Source organism: Anabrus simplex, chromosome 8 (genome assembly GCF_040414725.1).
Source record: "Anabrus simplex isolate iqAnaSimp1 chromosome 8, ASM4041472v1, whole genome shotgun sequence".
NCBI classification, from domain to species: domain Eukaryota; kingdom Metazoa; phylum Arthropoda; class Insecta; order Orthoptera; family Tettigoniidae; genus Anabrus; species Anabrus simplex.
The window spans coordinates 162899848-162918298 of NC_090272.1; the positions used below are offsets into that span (position 1 = coordinate 162899848).

The 18451-nt window shown below is 38.6% G+C and overlaps 1 protein-coding gene across 1 annotated transcript in view; it reads left to right on the top strand.

The window, feature by feature from the left end:
* Positions 1-501: 501 nt before the first annotated feature.
* Positions 502-18451, top strand: part of LOC136879242 (dipeptidase 1) — an 860664-nt gene continuing 842714 nt past the window's right edge. Inside the window, exon 1 of the mRNA XM_067153050.2 lies at positions 502-688. Within this exon, the coding sequence (XP_067009151.2) occupies positions 502-688 (187 nt within the window). The remainder of the gene's footprint in view (positions 689-18451) is intronic.

The window sequence follows — 18451 nt, forward strand, 5'->3', positions numbered from 1 at the left end:
GACACAGACAGGTCATGGTTACGATAGGTTAGGAAAGGCCTAGGAGTTGGAAGGAAGCGGCCGTGGCCTTAATTAAGCTACAGCCCCAACATTTGCCTGGTGTGAAAATGGAAAACCACGGAGCCCAATCTTCAGGGCTGCTGAGAGTGGGATTCGAACCCCCTATCTCCCGGATGCAAGTTCACAGCCGCGCGCCCCTAACCGCACGGCCAACTCGCTCAGTCATTTTTCTTCCGAACTTGTAGTCCAATGACTTATGCAGGAACAGCAACACATTGTTGAAATGGTGCAGCGTAGTCCTACTATCAGCACACAGCGACTTCCTGCATGTATCAACGTCCCACAAACATTACATACGTGAAACTTGTAACCATTTCAAAACGTCAGAGAGATTGGGTGGGTAACACACATACGTGCGCATCACTAGCGCATAAACATTCTGTGTATACCTAGAATAAGAAGCATAATATTGCTTTTGAACGTCCCTGTGATAACAGTAACATGTTGTGTTATATTTTGTTTGTTTTCCAGACCACGTGCCTGTCGGAACTGCCTGACGTGGCGCCACCCCTGGGACTCGTACGAGGTCAAAACGGATCTGTACGCTGCAACGGACGTCCTGTACATTGTCAGCCGGATTCTGGGAGTAGTTGTAGTAGCAAAGGCAACAGTTCGGCTGAGGGGAAAGGTCAGTAATGCGATGAATTCATAATATCTATAATCCTCACATCGTTGGAAATATTTTTTGTTTGATTGTATACTTATATTTATTAAATTCAATCAAGTGATACATAAACCGTTACTCCGTTAATGAAAATATTACTCTCTACAAATTGATGTTCACGAATATTAGGGAAAGAGACTCACCAGTATTTTTGTCCTGTAGGGATGATATGTCTCTTTTGGGCCTCTGTCTATTATTGAAATCTTTCAAATCTTCTAGATTATTTCACGGACTTAAAAATATTATGTTCATATAATTATGTTTTTATACAGGAACTTATCGTGTACTAATTCTAGATCCTAATGGGGAACCTCATTCTGAGGATAGACGACTTATTTTAATAAATACTAGGTAATTACGCCTAGTATTCATGATATGACTGTTAATACGATTTTTAAAATCTTATCCTTTTCTGAGAATTGAATATTTTACTGACGTGAAAAGACCTAGCTATATAATCACTAGTAGTATAATCCGATACATTTTTCAGCATAGGTTAATATTTACATTTAATTAAAAGATGATGTATTCATTTATATCAGTATTCTTGTTGAAATACCAAGTAGTTTAGAGTGAGTGTGAAAAATTCTTTCAACTGTGTCTGTCCAAGATTGTCGTATTTCAGAAGAATTTATGTACGATATATATTCTCTGAACAAATGAAAGCTTTAGGCAGTCTAATTTTCAGTAAATGTTTACAAAAATTTACATTAGATATAGAAAGGATATTAATGTTAGGATATATGTACAGCGTGACGATGAATGACAAAATCATAAACTACTGTGTCAGATGTTCGGTAAAAAATGATGACCATGAGCGAGAAAATTAAATAACATGGTCTGAGATGGTTTATCCAAATAGAGAGAGGAGACTAATCATATGTGGGAAAGAGAGTGACGGCGATAACTGTCGCTGTCGCTGCACAACGGAAGATGAAGACAACCCATGCTAGCTGAAAATGTTAGAGAGAACGTGGAAGCCCAGGGTACAGTAAAATACCATGGAAGTAAAGGATTAAGGAAGGAATCGCCAACCCCATATAAACTAGCGAATTACAACCAATGCAAGAAAGATAAGCAGAAATGATCTGAAGCATGCATACTTAACAGACTTCAGACTGTGGAAACATATCTTACTTAGAAAATTATGAATAATTTCCTGCGAAATTTAAGAAGTATTTGTGTTTCCATACAGTAGAATGGTATATAATAACGTCTCAATGTTATTATTTCCCGATTTTCTTTATCTGATCAGTTGTTCTTACTGGCGCCCTGTGTAGAACAAGCCCTGCACGACGCTATGATGTACATGTTGAGGGTTTTGAAACATTTAGCATGACGAATGATTGGGCAGCTCGAAGAGGGAGAGATCGTGTTGGAACAGTAACATTAATACACCGAGAGATATCGGGGATAACTGAACTTCACACAAAGATAAATAGCAGTACTTATGTCTTTATTTTGTCCACAACCCACCCGATGGCCCACAATTTTGTACAAAAAGGGTTCCGGAATTAATAACAGAAAACATGGATTAAGGAATATAACGTATACAGTGTTCTTCAGCTAAGTTGTCCACCTCAAATAATTCGTGAACGATTAAAGATACTGACATTCTGTTTTAACTTTCAGTAATGGCAATAAGGAGCTCATAATCGGACCTAGAGTACTTTTTTCGGGAGCGTCAATATTATCTGAGAAAATTGTACTATGATTTTTTTGAACTGGAACATGGAACTTTGCTGTTTTCTACACATAGCCTTAAACCTACAAATATTTCAAATTCAGAGCCGTGATTATTTTGACAATCGGACAAATATTTCTCGAGAAAATACGAGTATGGTGTATTAAGACTGCTTCATTTGCCAGCTGGGAGCTGCCCTGTTCGATTCGCGCTACGTATGGAACATAAGCTGTCTGTTGACATATAGAGTTGCTTCACCTTCTTCTGACAGATAGGTAATAGGTTTCTACGATACTCATAATAATAATAATGGCGTATGGCCTCCGGAGAGGCCTGGTGCAGTTCTTTTTCTAGTAGACGGCCTATTAGGCGACCTGCATGTCTGTGAAGATGAGGGCCCTACCTAGGATAATTTCTAATGTTTAATACACCACATACACCCAGCCCCCAAGCCATTGGAATTAACCAATTAAGGTTAAAATCCCCAACCCGGCCGAAAATCGAACCCGGTACCCTCTGAACCGAAGGCCAGTACGCTGACCATTCAGCCAACGAGTCGGACATGGTTCTCATAAATACATTATGATAATAATAATAATTTCGTGTGGCTATTTCTAGCCGAGTGCAGCCCTTGTAAGGCAGACCCTCCGATGAGGGTGGGCAGCATCTGCCATGTGAAGATAACTGCGTGTTATTGTGGTGGAGGATAGTTTTATGTGTGGTGTGTGAGTTGCAGGGATGTTGGGGACAGCACGAACACCCAGCCCCCGGGCCAATGGAATTAACCAATGAAGATGAAAATCCCCGAACCGGCCGGGAATCGAACCGGGACCCTCTGAACCGAAGGCCAGTAGGCTGACCATTCAGCCAACGAGTCGGACAATACATTATGATAAAATGTATGATTTAACACATTTAACATCGCTGTAGGTAACAAGTAAAGGTAAAGCAGCTATGCGACAGATTTCCTTTCCTATCCGACTTTCCTTAGACAACCCTTGTTCTTTTCTTATCCCAAAGTAATTAGGTTTGCGAACCCTTGGGAGTCTTTCATTTTCAAGGCCATCTTGGAAGTTATCTATCTTTAGTTCATTCTTCGAAGAATCCAACCGCTTTTTTCTGGTTACTGTTAAGAAAGTGTGATTACCCAGTTGTTCTACTTTTTCAAATATAACTCACTTCCACTATCACCATTAGTTCGAAATATTCAAACTAGGCCTTCCTTCCCGTTTGTTTATTAATGTTTTGCATTCTTTTTTTTTTTTTTGCCACTTTTCCCACAACTTGGTGGGGATGTATTGCGATCCGTGTAACGCATGTCAATTTGGCCCAGTCCTACGGTTAGATATCCATCCTGACGTCAACCATGTGTGGTTTTCTCTTTCTCTACTGTTAGCACTAACTCAGGAGGGTTTCGGCGACGATGGATTGATGAGTTAGGAAAGGGCGACTGGGAAGGCAGTGGTCATGGTCTGAAGGTGAAAATTTCAAACCACACAGATCAGGGATGCCAATGGTGGGGTTTGAAGCTATAATATTCCGACCGCAAGCTAAGAGCTAAGCGGCTCACACCGCGAACAACCCTGTATAAGGTGTAGTTATTGCATTGATGAGTGTTTCAGGGTGAGGGGTTGAATTTCGAAACCCAGTGCAGAGAAAACGGGTATAGCAATTATCAGTTAAAAAGAATAAGACACTATTAAGCATATAGCGGAAATAGAAAAGAAATACTGGAGCTGTGCGTACGGAAGAATTATACATATTGATCGGATGGTGGTCAGAACAGGAAAAAGGGATAACATAACGAACACAATAGAAACTGGAGGAAGTGGTGTAGATACAGTAAATGGTTCAAGGGAGATATTACTACTCTTCAAAGTGATAAGAGTGGAAGGCTGCAGAAAATCTCAACAGTTATTTATATTTAGTAATATTATAAGTAAGGAGGAGAATAATGCCGTTATTTCACGGATATATTAAAGAATGACTACTTCCAAACACGATGCTAGAGAAAATCTTATCTAAGACTTTAACATGGGGTATGATTCGAAATTATGAATATGGGAATACCGAATGAATTGGCTGCGTTGTTTGCGTGAAATAGCTGTTTGCTTGAATTCATAAGATGGTGGCTTCGGACCTCAATGTTCTCAGCTCAGAAAATGGTTTTCCGTTGTTTCCCTTTTTCACACCAGGCAAATGCAAATGAGGCCATGGTCGCTTAATTCCTAATACTCGTTCTGTCCTATCTCATCGTCACCATCTGATCTATCTGTGTCGGTGCGCTGTAAAGCAAATAAATAAACAAACAAATAAATAAATAAATAAATAAATAAATAAATAAATAAATAAATAAATAAATAAATAAATAAATAAATAAATAAATAGGCCTATATACTATTGGAAATGATTGCATAAAAGTAGGTGCAGAGACGAAGAAATATGGGATCTATAGGATGAATCTAACATTAAGCGATAATTTTGTGAGCGTAAAAAGTCCCTTCAGGTGAATAAATAACTAACAGAAAAAATGCCAATGCAGCAGTTCGAATTCTCCGAAATCGGGCTGAGTGGCTCAGATGGTTGAAGCGCTGCCCTTCTGAGCCCAACGTGGCAGGTTCAATCCTGACTCAGTCCGGTGTTATTTAAAAGTGTTCAAATATTTTACGTCAGCCTCGTGTCGGTAGATTTACCGGCACGTAAAAGAATTCCTGAGCCAAAATTCCGGCATCTCTATGTCTCTGAAAACCGTAAAAGTAGTTAGCTGGATGTAAAGCCATTAATTTTATTATTATTATTATTATTATTATTATTAACTAGCTGATGTACCCGTGCTTCGCTACGGAATTCTACATTGTATACACAATTCTAGGTTAGGTAGTGTACACGTTGTAAGCAAGATTCTATTAACTTGCATAGGAACGTGACGGGGAAGTCACCAAACATCTCTCCTTATATGTAGACAGAGTTCGGGAATTTTCAATGTAATGTTAGACCCGCTTGCCTAGTGGAGAGTCTCAGGACAAAACTATTCCCTTTTACTAAATCTGTCTCCTAGGAGTACTCGATGAGTCGTAAAATGTCAATTCACTTACACTGGCGGCAAATTTTTCCTCCAAGCCGGAGGAGAAAACCCGCTCTTCACTGCTAATTTGACTACTGCTAAGTGAGCCTCTGGCTTATGTGTGCACACTGCTCATTCAAAACAGCAAAACAGCGTGCCGGAGTAGGGATCGAATAGCTGGAATAAAATGATGAACCAGTGTGTTACGTACCAGCAGTATTAGAAAATCGTCGCTGCCGGGACAAAACCTCCTATGTGAAATATTTTAGCTTAGAACTTTGGCCGGTAAAGTTCTGTCATCTAAGGTGCAATATTGTGTGCATATTGTCAAGGCATTCTCGTTCATAATGTATGAGCTGCGGGTCAGTATATCTCCATAAATATTATCACATAGGAGGTTTTGTCCCGGCAACGACGAAATATATGAACCAGAGGAATGGCATGCTAAAGAAAAAAATTTGTCTAACTCCTCAGCTATTTCCCGTCAATATTCAGTCAGGCTGTTATACTCGGTGCGCAGTAGTAATCCCATCTATCGGAGAGCATAAGAGAGAAAGAACATCACAGCAAAAAATGATCAATATAACATTATTTTTGATCAATGTTATGCTCTTTCGATAATGTAGGTTCCGACTATGAAATACCACTCTTATCATAGTCGGTACGGTGAAACTGAATAAAATATAAATTATCGGAATTTGGTTCTCTATAACTTTTGTTATGTATTACTTTTCGATAGGACCAAAAACACAGGTACATCATTTTAGGCGCCTTCCTCTAAACTACAATTTCATCCAGGGTGAATAAAATTGTTTATAGCTTAAACTGTAGTTTCTTATTCCCCGACTCTATATACCGATTTTCATTAAATTATGTTCACCCATTTTCTTGTGGCTCGGCGTTGATATGGACTTAGCAATAAATACACAAATTCGTGAATATCTGTGTTATCATGTCGCAAATTTAATTCTACGTAACTTAATTATGTAGTATTTATGGATAGGAACAATAATAATACAAATATTTGAGAATTAAATTCTAGGCCTTCCCCTAAACTACCATTTCACTCAGCGTGAATAAAATGATTTATAGCCTAGATTGTAGTGGCTAATCCCCCGAATTTATATATCGATTTTCATTGAATCCTCTTCAGCCGTTTTCTCGTGATGCTTGTACATACATACAAACACACAAACAGATATACAGACATAAATTACGGGAGTTCCAGAAAGGCTGACTTTGTGCTTTTCCTAACTGTAGTCAACATAGGTTATTACAAAAACTTCAGTAGGAATGTAGCGATTAAAAGCATTGTTATCATATAAAATACTCGATCAAATAAAAAAAACGCACATTTTCTCACTTTTAACGAACAGTACTACAGTGCCGATCTAACAGTCCAAAGTTCCAGAGCTGGAATGACCAGACTGCAGACAGCCGTGAACACGCCTCTGCCATTATTCCGTTAAGTATGCACACTGCTCATTCCAATCAGTGCCTCAGAGTAGAAATCGAATAGCTCGAATGCTATGATGAACCAGTGTGTTACGTACCAGTAGTGTCAGAAAATTTATGAATCAGAGGAAGGGCATGTTAAAAAAGACAGTTATCTAACTCCCCATCTACTTCCCGCCAATATTCAGGCAGGCTGCTACACTCGGTATGACCGGGTGAGTTGGTCATGTGGTTAGGGGCGCGCCTGTCGGCAGCCCTGAATATGCTATTCCGTAGTTTCCCATTTTCACACCAGCAAATGCTGGGGCTGTACGTTAATTAAGCTTGAGGCCACTTCTTTCACACTCCTAGCCCTTTCCTATCCCATCGCCGCCATAAGACTTATCTGTGGTCGGTGCGACGTAAGGCAAATTAAAAAAAATTCTCGGTACACGGCAGTAATCTTATCCATCGGAGATGAGTGGCAACAGAAGACACAAAGCACATCACAACAACAAATGGTCAATGTAATTCTATTGTTGATCAATTTTATGAGATTTCTATCTATGTTGTACGCCTTCACATTTAGTTTTCTTTCGACTTTGTGATATTAGTGCGTCTTATAAAATTATTTATGGCGTAGACTGTAGTTCCTTATTCTCCGATTTTACATACCGATTTTAATTAAATTCTGTTTACCCATTTTCTCGTGACTCGGCGCTGATATGGACTTAGTAACAAAAATCCAAATTCACCAATATCGCCGGTACGGTAACAACGTCTAAGACATAAATGATCGGAAATTTAATACTGTATAACTTTAGTTACGCAGTATTTATCGTCACGACCACTAATAAAAAGTATTCGAGAATTAAATTTTAGGCATTTCTCTAAACTACCATCTCACTCGGCGTGATTAAAATTACTTATAGCCTAGATTATAGCGACTTATTTCCCGACTTCGTATACCGAATTTCGTCAAGATGCGACCAATAATAACATAACATATTTGATAATTAATTTTTGGACGTCCCCTAAACTACCATTTCACTCACCGTGAATAAAATGATTTATAGCCTAGATTGTAGGGGCTCATACCCAGACTTCACGTACCGCTTTTCATTAAATTATATTCAGTCGTTTTCTCGTGATGCGTGTACATACATACATACATACATACATACATACATACATACATGCATGTAGACAGACAGACAGACAGACAGACAGACAGACAGACAGACAGACAGACAGACAGACAGACAGACAGACAGACAGACAGACAGACAGACAGACAGACAGACAGACAGACAGACAGACAGACAGATTACGGAAAAGTAAAAGGTGCATTTCTTTGTTACTGTGGACATGACCGGTACAGAAATACCATTATTTTGAAATTCTGAGCAATGTACAGACAAAACCCTTATTTTTACACGTATAGATACATAGTTGCCTACTGGTATTTCATGATGGATACAGTACTTTTGTATCCATCTCTTGGCACAGGCCAGAGTAAAGTGTAGCTTCCACCGAAGTGCCAGTCTCATCCATGGCTGTGACAATATGGAAACTGCAGGGGTATGGGTGGTGCTGATTAATGACATTCAGAGCACGACTAGTGCATCTGAGTGTTATGAAAGGTGTTGCTCATAGCGTCAGTCGTACTGCAATAGCACTTTCTGACCCAGGGAGGAAAGCAATGGCAAACTACCTCACTCCTCGTCTTGCTTAGTACGCCTCATTATGGTGCTACCATTGGTTTTTTGCGGTTTCCTTATAACCGCATAACCTTTGGTGGTGCTATTTGAGTATCCAACCAGCCTCTGGGCCGATGACCTAACAGATAGACAGACAGATACATAGATTCTCCCACATTTTACGTACGGTATTGGAAAGAATAAAACTAACTAAACATCAGCAGATTAATAGAGATTTCAATTTAATCTGAGAGATAATTACGTTATTAGTTAAAATACAAAGTATAAAATTATTGGCATGCAATGTTTTATTTAGTCACATTTTATAAATCCAGTACACACTCCATAAATTAATATTCACTTTGAGCTGACTAAAAAAAAAATTAATGAGTCATATTCTAATGGGTGTATCCAGTTTATATTATTACCTATCAATTTAGTGTCATTTTTTACGGAAACGGATACCAGAATCCTAACTAAGAGACGAGCCATTTCAAATTGCCATCCGTGTTCTCTATAGCACCCAATAACGTTTGGCTATGGACTCACTAACATTTATTGATCTGTATACAGCCTTTGTGTTTGTGATAGATATGTTTCGTCCTTTATTTTGCATTGTATTCACATTATCCCGTTGTAATTCTGAACGATTTATATAAGATGATTAAAAATGCATGTCGCTTTCCGTTCAATATCATTTTGCATTGCATTACATGCTTTGACAGCGGCGCTGCCGGAGCTCATTCTAGTGCTGACGTCACTGCAATATTTAACGGTTTGTAATTCAATATTGGCACGAAGTTCCTGGATGTTGTTGTTACATACTTTCTGAACAAATATTTGGCCAGTATGTACAGAGGTCTGTAGTTCAGTGAATGGTGGTTCAGATTACGAACATATTAAAAAATTATGATGATATTCAGGTCTGCCTCAGTGGTGTAGTTGTTAGCGTGATTAGCTGCAACCCCTGGAGGTCCAGGTTCGATTACTGGCTCTGCCACGAAATTTTAAAAGAGGTATGAGGGCTGGAACTGGGTCCACTCAGTCTCTGGAAGTCAATTGAGTAGAGGTGGGTTCGATTTCCACTTCAGCCATCCTCGAAGTGGTTTTCCGTGGTGTCACACTTCTTCTCCAGGCAAATGCCGGGATGGTACCCAACTTAAGGCCATGGCCGCTTCCTTCCCTCTTCCTTGTCTATACCTTCCAATCTTCTCATCCCCGCACAAGGCCCCTGTTTAGCATAGCAGGTGAGACTGCCACGGCGAGGAACTTGTTCTCCTTCCCATTTGTATCCCCTAGCCCAAAGTCTGGTGGAGGTGGGAACCCTTGCTGAGTCCGGGGGGAAAACAAACCCTGGGTGGTAAACAGATTAAGAAAGAAAGGACAATGATGGTATTCAATGAACTATAGCCAGTGTCAGAGTTTGGAGATTTGTACAATATCTATTCGGCATGGTTTCAATTCCTTGTTCACCAATGAATTCAAGTTTTCGAATGGTGCACACCTTATTCCGAGAATACAGTTCTGAAGACAAGTGAAAAAAGAGAACAGAAAGCTTCATAATTACGCTGGCGTAAAATGAATTCCCAACACCAAGAAAGGGTTGTGTTAGATAAACAAATTTCGGGAGGCGTGTTTACACATCTGAGAAATGACGCTTATACATATTTGCCAGCTAGTCGACGAAGAGTGGTGTTAGTAGTGCCACTATGATCTTTCAAAGCAAGTTTGCTTTCAATACGCGCTGTACACTTTGTGAGAATTAGTCATGGTCCGAAGTTGACGTTGTGAAGCGTGTGTGAATGAAGCATGCCTTTAAGGAAACGAAGATGGCATTATTAGCAATTTACTTAGCTTGAATGAGAAGGTGGATGTTATTTCAGCGATAGTGCAGAAAGACTTGGCAGGGATGTATCGGCAGTTCATCGGTGTTGGTAATAATAGACATGAGAAAGCATTCTCTCAAGAAGACTGCGGTCCGACAGCACACTGGCCACTACAGAGAAGATAAACCACTGTATTCACCGCATGGCTTTGGTGGATCGTACTGTATCTGCAGCAGCCATCACAGCTTCAGTTTGCACCAGAGTGATACAGCAAACCATACCAAACTGATTATTTGAGAGACAGCTCCAAGCCAAACGTCCTGTTGCGTTCACACCACTAACTCCGAATCACTGTTATCTGCGACTTCAGTGGTGTCAATCTAGAGCTCATTGGAGGGTGGAATGGAGATCTGTTCCGTTTTCTGTCTTGGTTGCAGTGATGCCCGAAGTTTGTTTTGGCCAGGGGAGCGCTTGGAAGCAAGATGTCTGCGTCATCGACGTACTGGACCCTCACCATGAGTAATGGTCTGGGGAGAGATTTCCTTGAACAGCAGGAGCACTCTCGTCGTTATCGCAAGAAATTGGACAGTGGATTTGTACGACAGACTTTTAATTGAACCGGTTATGCTGCCGTTCATTCGCAGTTTTCAAGGAGGTGTTTTCCAACAGGATAACACTCGTCCTCACATTGCTACTGTCACCGAACCTGCTCTACAGATTGTCGACCATTGCCTCAGCCTCCGAGGTCACCAAACCATTCCCTCATTGAGGATATATGGACATTATGGAACGACAAATCCAGCGCCATCCAATATCAGCATTAAACGTTACTGATTAGCCTGATTTGACCATCCCCAAAAATGGCATACGGCACTTGCACAACACAATGCATGAACGTTTGCATACCTGCATTCAAACTCGTAGTGACTACAGTGCTTATTAATGTACCACCATAAGTCTTCTCGCGCATGCTTGAACCTGCGACCAGGAGATTTTAATCAAATAAATATCTTACCTAGACAATTGATTAGTCTTAATATTGCTTTCCTCTAATGTTTCTTGTTGTTGAGATTTCCATTTTTACTGATGTATATGCATGATCAATTTGAATAGAAAAAGTTCTAGCATTTAAACTGAGATGAAATAATTTAAACAAAATGAAGATAATCGAAGAGAATGGAAAGCTTCATAATAATACATTCATGAACGGTTTGAACATTTAAACAAAGTTTTCAAAGATAAACGCACCTTAATGAAGAGATGCCAGTTAGTCAGGAAAGCATAACTTTTTTTTATTTGCATTATTTTCTAACATGGTCAATAGATAAACAAATTATCAAGGTATTCTCTGGCGTCATATTTCATTATTTACCTGCATATATTCGCAGAATAATTCTTCTTCAGATATAATCTGTTCTCGCGTCTTCCCCTCATAGTTTACGAGGCAACGATTATCCTAGTTTTCGTGGCATTGTGAAATAACCCGAATAAAATGTGGAAGGTCTCTTCTCGATTAGTGGACTATAAGATAAATATAAAGTCAGTGAATGCAAACTACATTCTTTTGAGTCTCTGCTGTAAAAGTTCGGAAATATCGGAGGTAAAATATTGTATAAAAGTGAATTTTTAAAGATATCCCTGCATTTTCTCGGTGCTCACATCTGAATTGCCTCCGTCCATTGGGTATGTTGTTGAGCACAATCATTAAATTTAATTCGAATTTAAATTATGTGTTGAATGTATATTGAATCATTCTCGAATAGTACGTAACATATTTAACAACAATAATATTATTGGCTTTACGTCCCACTAACTATTTTAACGGTTTCGGAAGATGCCGAGGTGTCCGAAGGTAGTCCCGCAGGAGTTCTTTAACATGCCAGTAAATCTATCGATACGAGACTGACATATTTGAAAACCTTTAAATACCACCGAATTGAGCCAGGATCGAACCTCCCAAATTGGGGTCAGAAGGCCAGCGCCTCAACCGTTTGAGCCACTCAGCCCGACTGTAATATATTTAGCAAATGTTTTCTTAGATGTTCTCCAAAGCAGATATTATAAAAGCATGTATTTCTATGAATAGTCTATCATTTCTACGTCATTGCGTCATCTCTTCCGGGTGTGCGGCGTATTACTCGAAATAATCAAGCGCACGCGTTCTTCTTCTCTTTCTGCAAAACGTTGTCAATCCCAAACCCTTACTAATGCGGCGCGTCATCCGGTCTTGCCTTATTTAAAAAAAGCTGACTAGAATTCCCTCGTAAGTGCATATGAATGCTTGGGTGAATGAGAAAACGAACGACGTACTAATTATGTAATGACATTAATTGCTAATAGTATTTCTAAGTACTCAGTCACGTATATGATCAGTCAACTACAAAATTCTAGAACCAATAGTCAATTTTATCCTATACTATAATATTATCATTATTACCCACAATCCTTTAGTTATGTACAGAATTAAGTTAGCCAATACTTTTTTTAATTTTACCCGTTTCTTACTGCAGGCATAATGTTAAAATATCATCATCATCATCATCATCATCATCATCTAATTAATTTGTATTAATAAGACAATCCAACCTCTAATCAATAATGTTTGTTGTAGACAGGTTCGACAGAACTAACTTCGCCGCCTGTAAAGGTTTGAATAAATAATATAAAATTAGTATCAGATGAATAATAATAATAATAATAATAATAATAATAATAATAATAATAATAATAATAATAATAATAATAATAATAATAATAATAATGTTTCTACACCCCACTAACTACTTTTGACGTTTTCTGGAGACGCAGGGGTGACAAAAATTGTCCACGCAAAAGTTATTTTACGTGCCAGTAAATCTACCGACAAGAGACTGACGAATTTGAGGACCTTCAAGTACCACCGGATTTAGGCAGGATGGAACCTGGGTTCAGAAGGCCAGCGCCTACACCGTCTGATCCAGTCAGCACGGCATGAGAAAAGATGTACTGCTGGATTTGCTTTAAACATTGAAACCTGATCGACGTAAAATCTGTTAATTGTGATGTGAAAATGTAACAGGTATGCTTACCTCATCCTAGGGCTCAGTAACATAAGTAGCTCATTATTTTTACCGGAACATTACAGGTTATATTCACCTTTTGTGTCCCAATATGCACGGAATATATATATATATTAATGCTTTTCCTTAATAAATCACGTCAGTTTTCCCATCACAATATATCTATGATGTGGTATTAAGTAAAAATATTTTGTTCCTAGTGCTCATATCGATTCAAATGAACAAAACTGAGTGGCTAGTAACGCCGGCTACCATACAAATATTGATAGGCTTGAAGCAGGCGATCACCAACGCTGACATCTTTGCATGAATGGTGATATAATGACCTCTACCTCTCAAAACTATTTTTAGGGATTAATGCACTGTACGTTTTTATCAAATGGTTACAGGTAATGTATAGTTACAGATAGTGCGATTTTTGCTATATATATATTAACGATAATACGAGCCTTATTTTGAGTATGAATTCCGTGACAATATTATTAGTTATTTTAAAGTCTCCAGAGGTGTGTACATGTGGTATCATTCAAACCTCAGTACAGTTCGAGTGCTTCAGGATTATCGGAAATGTAAAATTGTAGAATCCGTAGTGAATGTGTACAATCCTGTAAATGATGCTTGTGTCTGCTCACGATTTGAAGTGGATCTTTAAGAGGGCAAACCAGTCAGTTCTATCGAGACACCTGATCGAGCGTGTCCGATTGTAAAGGACGATGTGATATTGCAGCCTAATATTTTAATCTATTATATCTCGTTCAATATTAAAAAGTACTTTAATTATGTATCAAAATTAACTCAACAAGTAATAGCCTCGTAGCCCAATAATTAGTGCCAGATTAAATTTATGAAGGCTTGTAATGGAATATCCTATCTTCTATGCCTGTGAATTGGCATGAACCTTACACATATTAATAAACATAACTACAGGCTTTAAATTGAGCTTCAAAACCTTTAGAAAATTTGTACTGCGATCCCTTGTTTTGTTCTGTTCAGACAGTCGTTAATGCACGCGTTGTCAGAATAAACCGATGTTAAATAAGTGGATTTCGGACTAAAGCTGATCATGGTGAGACCTCGGCTCTTTGAATTCAATTAAAGGAAAATTAATTACATGGCGGTCAGTGGCAATAACCCTGTATTATGCTCATTAAAGAGGAAGAGTATGTATAAAATGTGCTATTGTTCACCATTTACGTTTAAGAAGTCATCCCAGAAAACTTCTATATCGATATAAATTAGTGAAGAATTCTGAAGGTTCGATAGGTAGATCGAGTTAGGAATGAAGAGATATAGAATGGAATTGAGGGATGGACGACGACTTTGTGAAATTTAACTGCAAGGTGAGAAATAATCATAGAAAAACCTTTGTGACTTCTAGAACATATTCAGTTGGCTATTGAGGGAAGGGTAGGTGGTAAGAACGGTAAAGGCAGACCAAGGAATGGATACTGATGATAATGCTTGTTGTTTAAAGGGGCCTAACATCTAAGGTCATCGGCCTCAGGAATGGATATTACAAACAGATTAGAGTAGATGCAGGATGCAGTAGTTATTCGAGTGAAAAGTTTAGTACATGATAATGTGGCGTAGAGGGATGCATCCTACCTGTCCACGGAATGATAACCCAAAAAATTTGAAATTTATAGTTTTGTCTGGCTGAATAGCTCGATCCTCGTTCTGTCTGGTGGTATTCGAAGGGCTCAAATACGTCACCCACGTTTCGGTAGATTTACTGGCACGTATATGATCTCCTGCATGAATAGATTCCGGCACCTCAGCGTCTCCGAAGACCATAAAAATTCAGTTCGTGGGACGTAAACCCAATAAATTATTGAAATGACAATTTTTTCAGAACTCTTCTTGTTTCAACCTTGGATTCTATTTCGGATTAGTTATACAAAAGTTGAAAGTAGGTTAAGTTCAGATTCTGTCAGTTTTTAAATTGTCTGTTTCTTAGTTTACCGAGCGATACGGCCATGTTGTTATATTCGCATAGCTGTGAGCTTGTATTCGGGAGATAGTGGGTTCGAACCTCACTGTTGACATCCCTGAAGATTATTTCCGTTGTTTACCATTTTCACTTCATGACAATGCTGGGGCTGTACCTTAATTAAGGCCAGGTCACTTCTTTCAGATATAGCTCTTTCCTATTCCATCGTCACAACAAGACCTATTTGTGTCGGTGCGACATAAACAAATTTAAAATAATAAAAATTAAAAGTTTGTTTGTTTATTACAACACCACAGGAGAAATGCTCAACGCAATTGCTAAAAACTCCGTATTTCACTTCAGAGATAGCCGGGTTGTGTTCTAATCTATTTTGATCTGTCTACCGATGGAGTAGGAATATTTATAATACAAAAAGTGGAAATGAATTTTCCCGTTTATACTAGCTATATCCAAAAATAGTACGTAATATGCGTTGTGCAAAATATAATTTCCCATTTTATGCTTCGTGTGGTTTGGCTATACGAGAAATAATAACGCAAATATTCGCGATTATTTTATTTTTCATAGAGTAATAAATCATTACTGGTAATATTAATTATTCCTAAAAGGTATAGGTAATAAATTTGGTGGAAACTCCAGCTACCACTTTTTTTAAATATCTGATACATAACTATTTATCCTGCGAGCTTACAAATTGAGATATTTAAGAATGTTGAACTTCTATTAAGTTACCGTAATGAACGAGCAGTAGCCTATCACTGACAGTGAAGAACTAAACTAAGTCTGACGACGTAAGGGAAGTAAACATAGTAAACATAGCATTCTAAATGTAATTCTACCAATGGAGTAGGAATATTTATAATACAAAAAAGTAGAAATACATTTTTCCGTTTATACTAGCTTTATCCAAAAATAACGTAAGTTATCCACAAGTTATTTAGAGTATATTCTACAAAACTATAGCAACTTCTCCAGCATACTGAAGGAGGAAGGTCACTACCTACGATCCCTTACGCACACACATTGTATTACAAATTTGAACATTGACTTTCTGAGTGTTTTTAATCGATGTTAGGAATATTTTATCCGGCTATTTAAACTGCGCGCCTTCTCTACGGCCATCTATGCCAACTGACTTGAACTTGCAAAATTCCCAAAAAAATTCATATTCTTCCGTTACATGGCTCTACAATCGATTTATTAGTGCACTCTCACCGACTAAAAGTTAATATAGAGCTTAGGAAATTTCATTTTTGTTATAGGCGAACCTTTTTCTGAGGTTTTTTTTATGTGCCGGAGCTGTCAACACTTCTGCTGGTTCCTCCTCTATTTTATCAGAGGCTTGTAAATAGGTTACCTAGCATATCAAAACTAAGGATGTGTACAGAAATCCAGCTTATCAGCTATGCATTCCGGAAGCTTACCCCTTATGGAACTATAAAAGCAGGGCACTTTAGCGCGGTCTTGTCTGAATAGCCCCAGCGGTTGGGAGTGCGACTTTACACGAGCGCAGGAGGCAGTGGCCCTCCCTGCTTAAGGAATATTCAGCGACCAGAGGGAATGGCAGAATTTACCTAGACATGTGAGAGCACCTGCGGGTAGTTTGAGGGAAGGTTTCAACAGTATTTCTTTTAATGCAATTTTGTAAACTGGTGGTTTTAATGTATGATTATCGACGGATTCTAAGGACACTATTTCTATTCCCTACTGGGAAATAGGTAATGTAAGGGAACAAGAGTGATGACCCTCTGCAGTTCCCAATTCAACCTTGCACTGGCTGACTGAAGTTTTCATCTCGGCATTAAATGTTTCTCGTTGTGTAGCACCTTGTAGTATAGGATTAGCTTCTATATCATTGGGCCATAAAACCACTTAGGTTTTTTTAGCAATTTTTATAAGGAGTGCAGGCATGTCACCTGCTTTGCTTTTGGTTATGGCTGGTTATGTGCAACCCTTTTCTTTTTACAATCAAGGCCTTGTAGTATGGGCATTTATGCTCCTGCTTATTCTGCAACCATTTCTGCATTTTGGTTCCCTTTAGGAGCAGTGCTTGATGTTACTTTTAATGTAGAGCAATTAATTGTTGAATACTTTTAAAGTGGGGTCACCCAATGGCGTGCCAAGTGTACAATTGCAGCACACCTAACTGAGTGCCTCTCCGAGTCTATACTAAGGTATTTTGGAGCTCAGACTCCGGTGTGATGTAACTGGTAGGAGCAAAGTTTGCTCTTCAAAATATTGTACCATTCTGGAGCACCTGCGGGTATTTTGAGGGGAAGGTCTCAAAAGTATTTCTTTTAATGCAATTTTGTAAACTGGTAGTTTTAATGTAGGATTATCGGCGAAGTCTAAGGACACTATTTCTATTCCCCATAGGGATATATGTAATGTATAGGAATACGAGTGATGACACTCTGCAGTTCCCATTTTAACCTTGCACTGGCTGACTGAAGTTTTCATCTCGGCATTAAGTGTTTCTCCTTGTGTCACACCGTGTAGTATGTGACACAACAATATAGTTCACTCCTCATATCTTGTAATTTTCGCAATTTTTGTACCTGATGTTCGGATTTCTAAGTCCGCGATATTTATAGAGCTGACGAGCTCAATAATATTGTTTGTTATTCATTTAAATTCTCTATCTCTCAATTTTAGAAAAGGAAAGAAATACAATTTCCAAATTTGTTATGTTAAATTCTGTTGTAGTTCATTCCTTGCCCAGACATTCAACCTTGGCGCTTCTTATTCTTCTATGAGTCACGGAAACGCCGGAACAAGTGGTAGCAGAGCGTGGTTGAATGGGCCAGGACAAAGCCTCTTTTGATCCTTTTCTCTAAATGTTGAGATTTGAACACTAGACTTTTTCGGTTTTCCTATTTTCTTAAATTTTATCAAAATTTTATTCATCAACTCTGGCACTAGAGACGTTCTTGCTCCTTGGTATTTACGCAAGAAAGATGTTGATTAGGTCGTAATTATACATTACCTTTAACAACATATTCAGCTTTC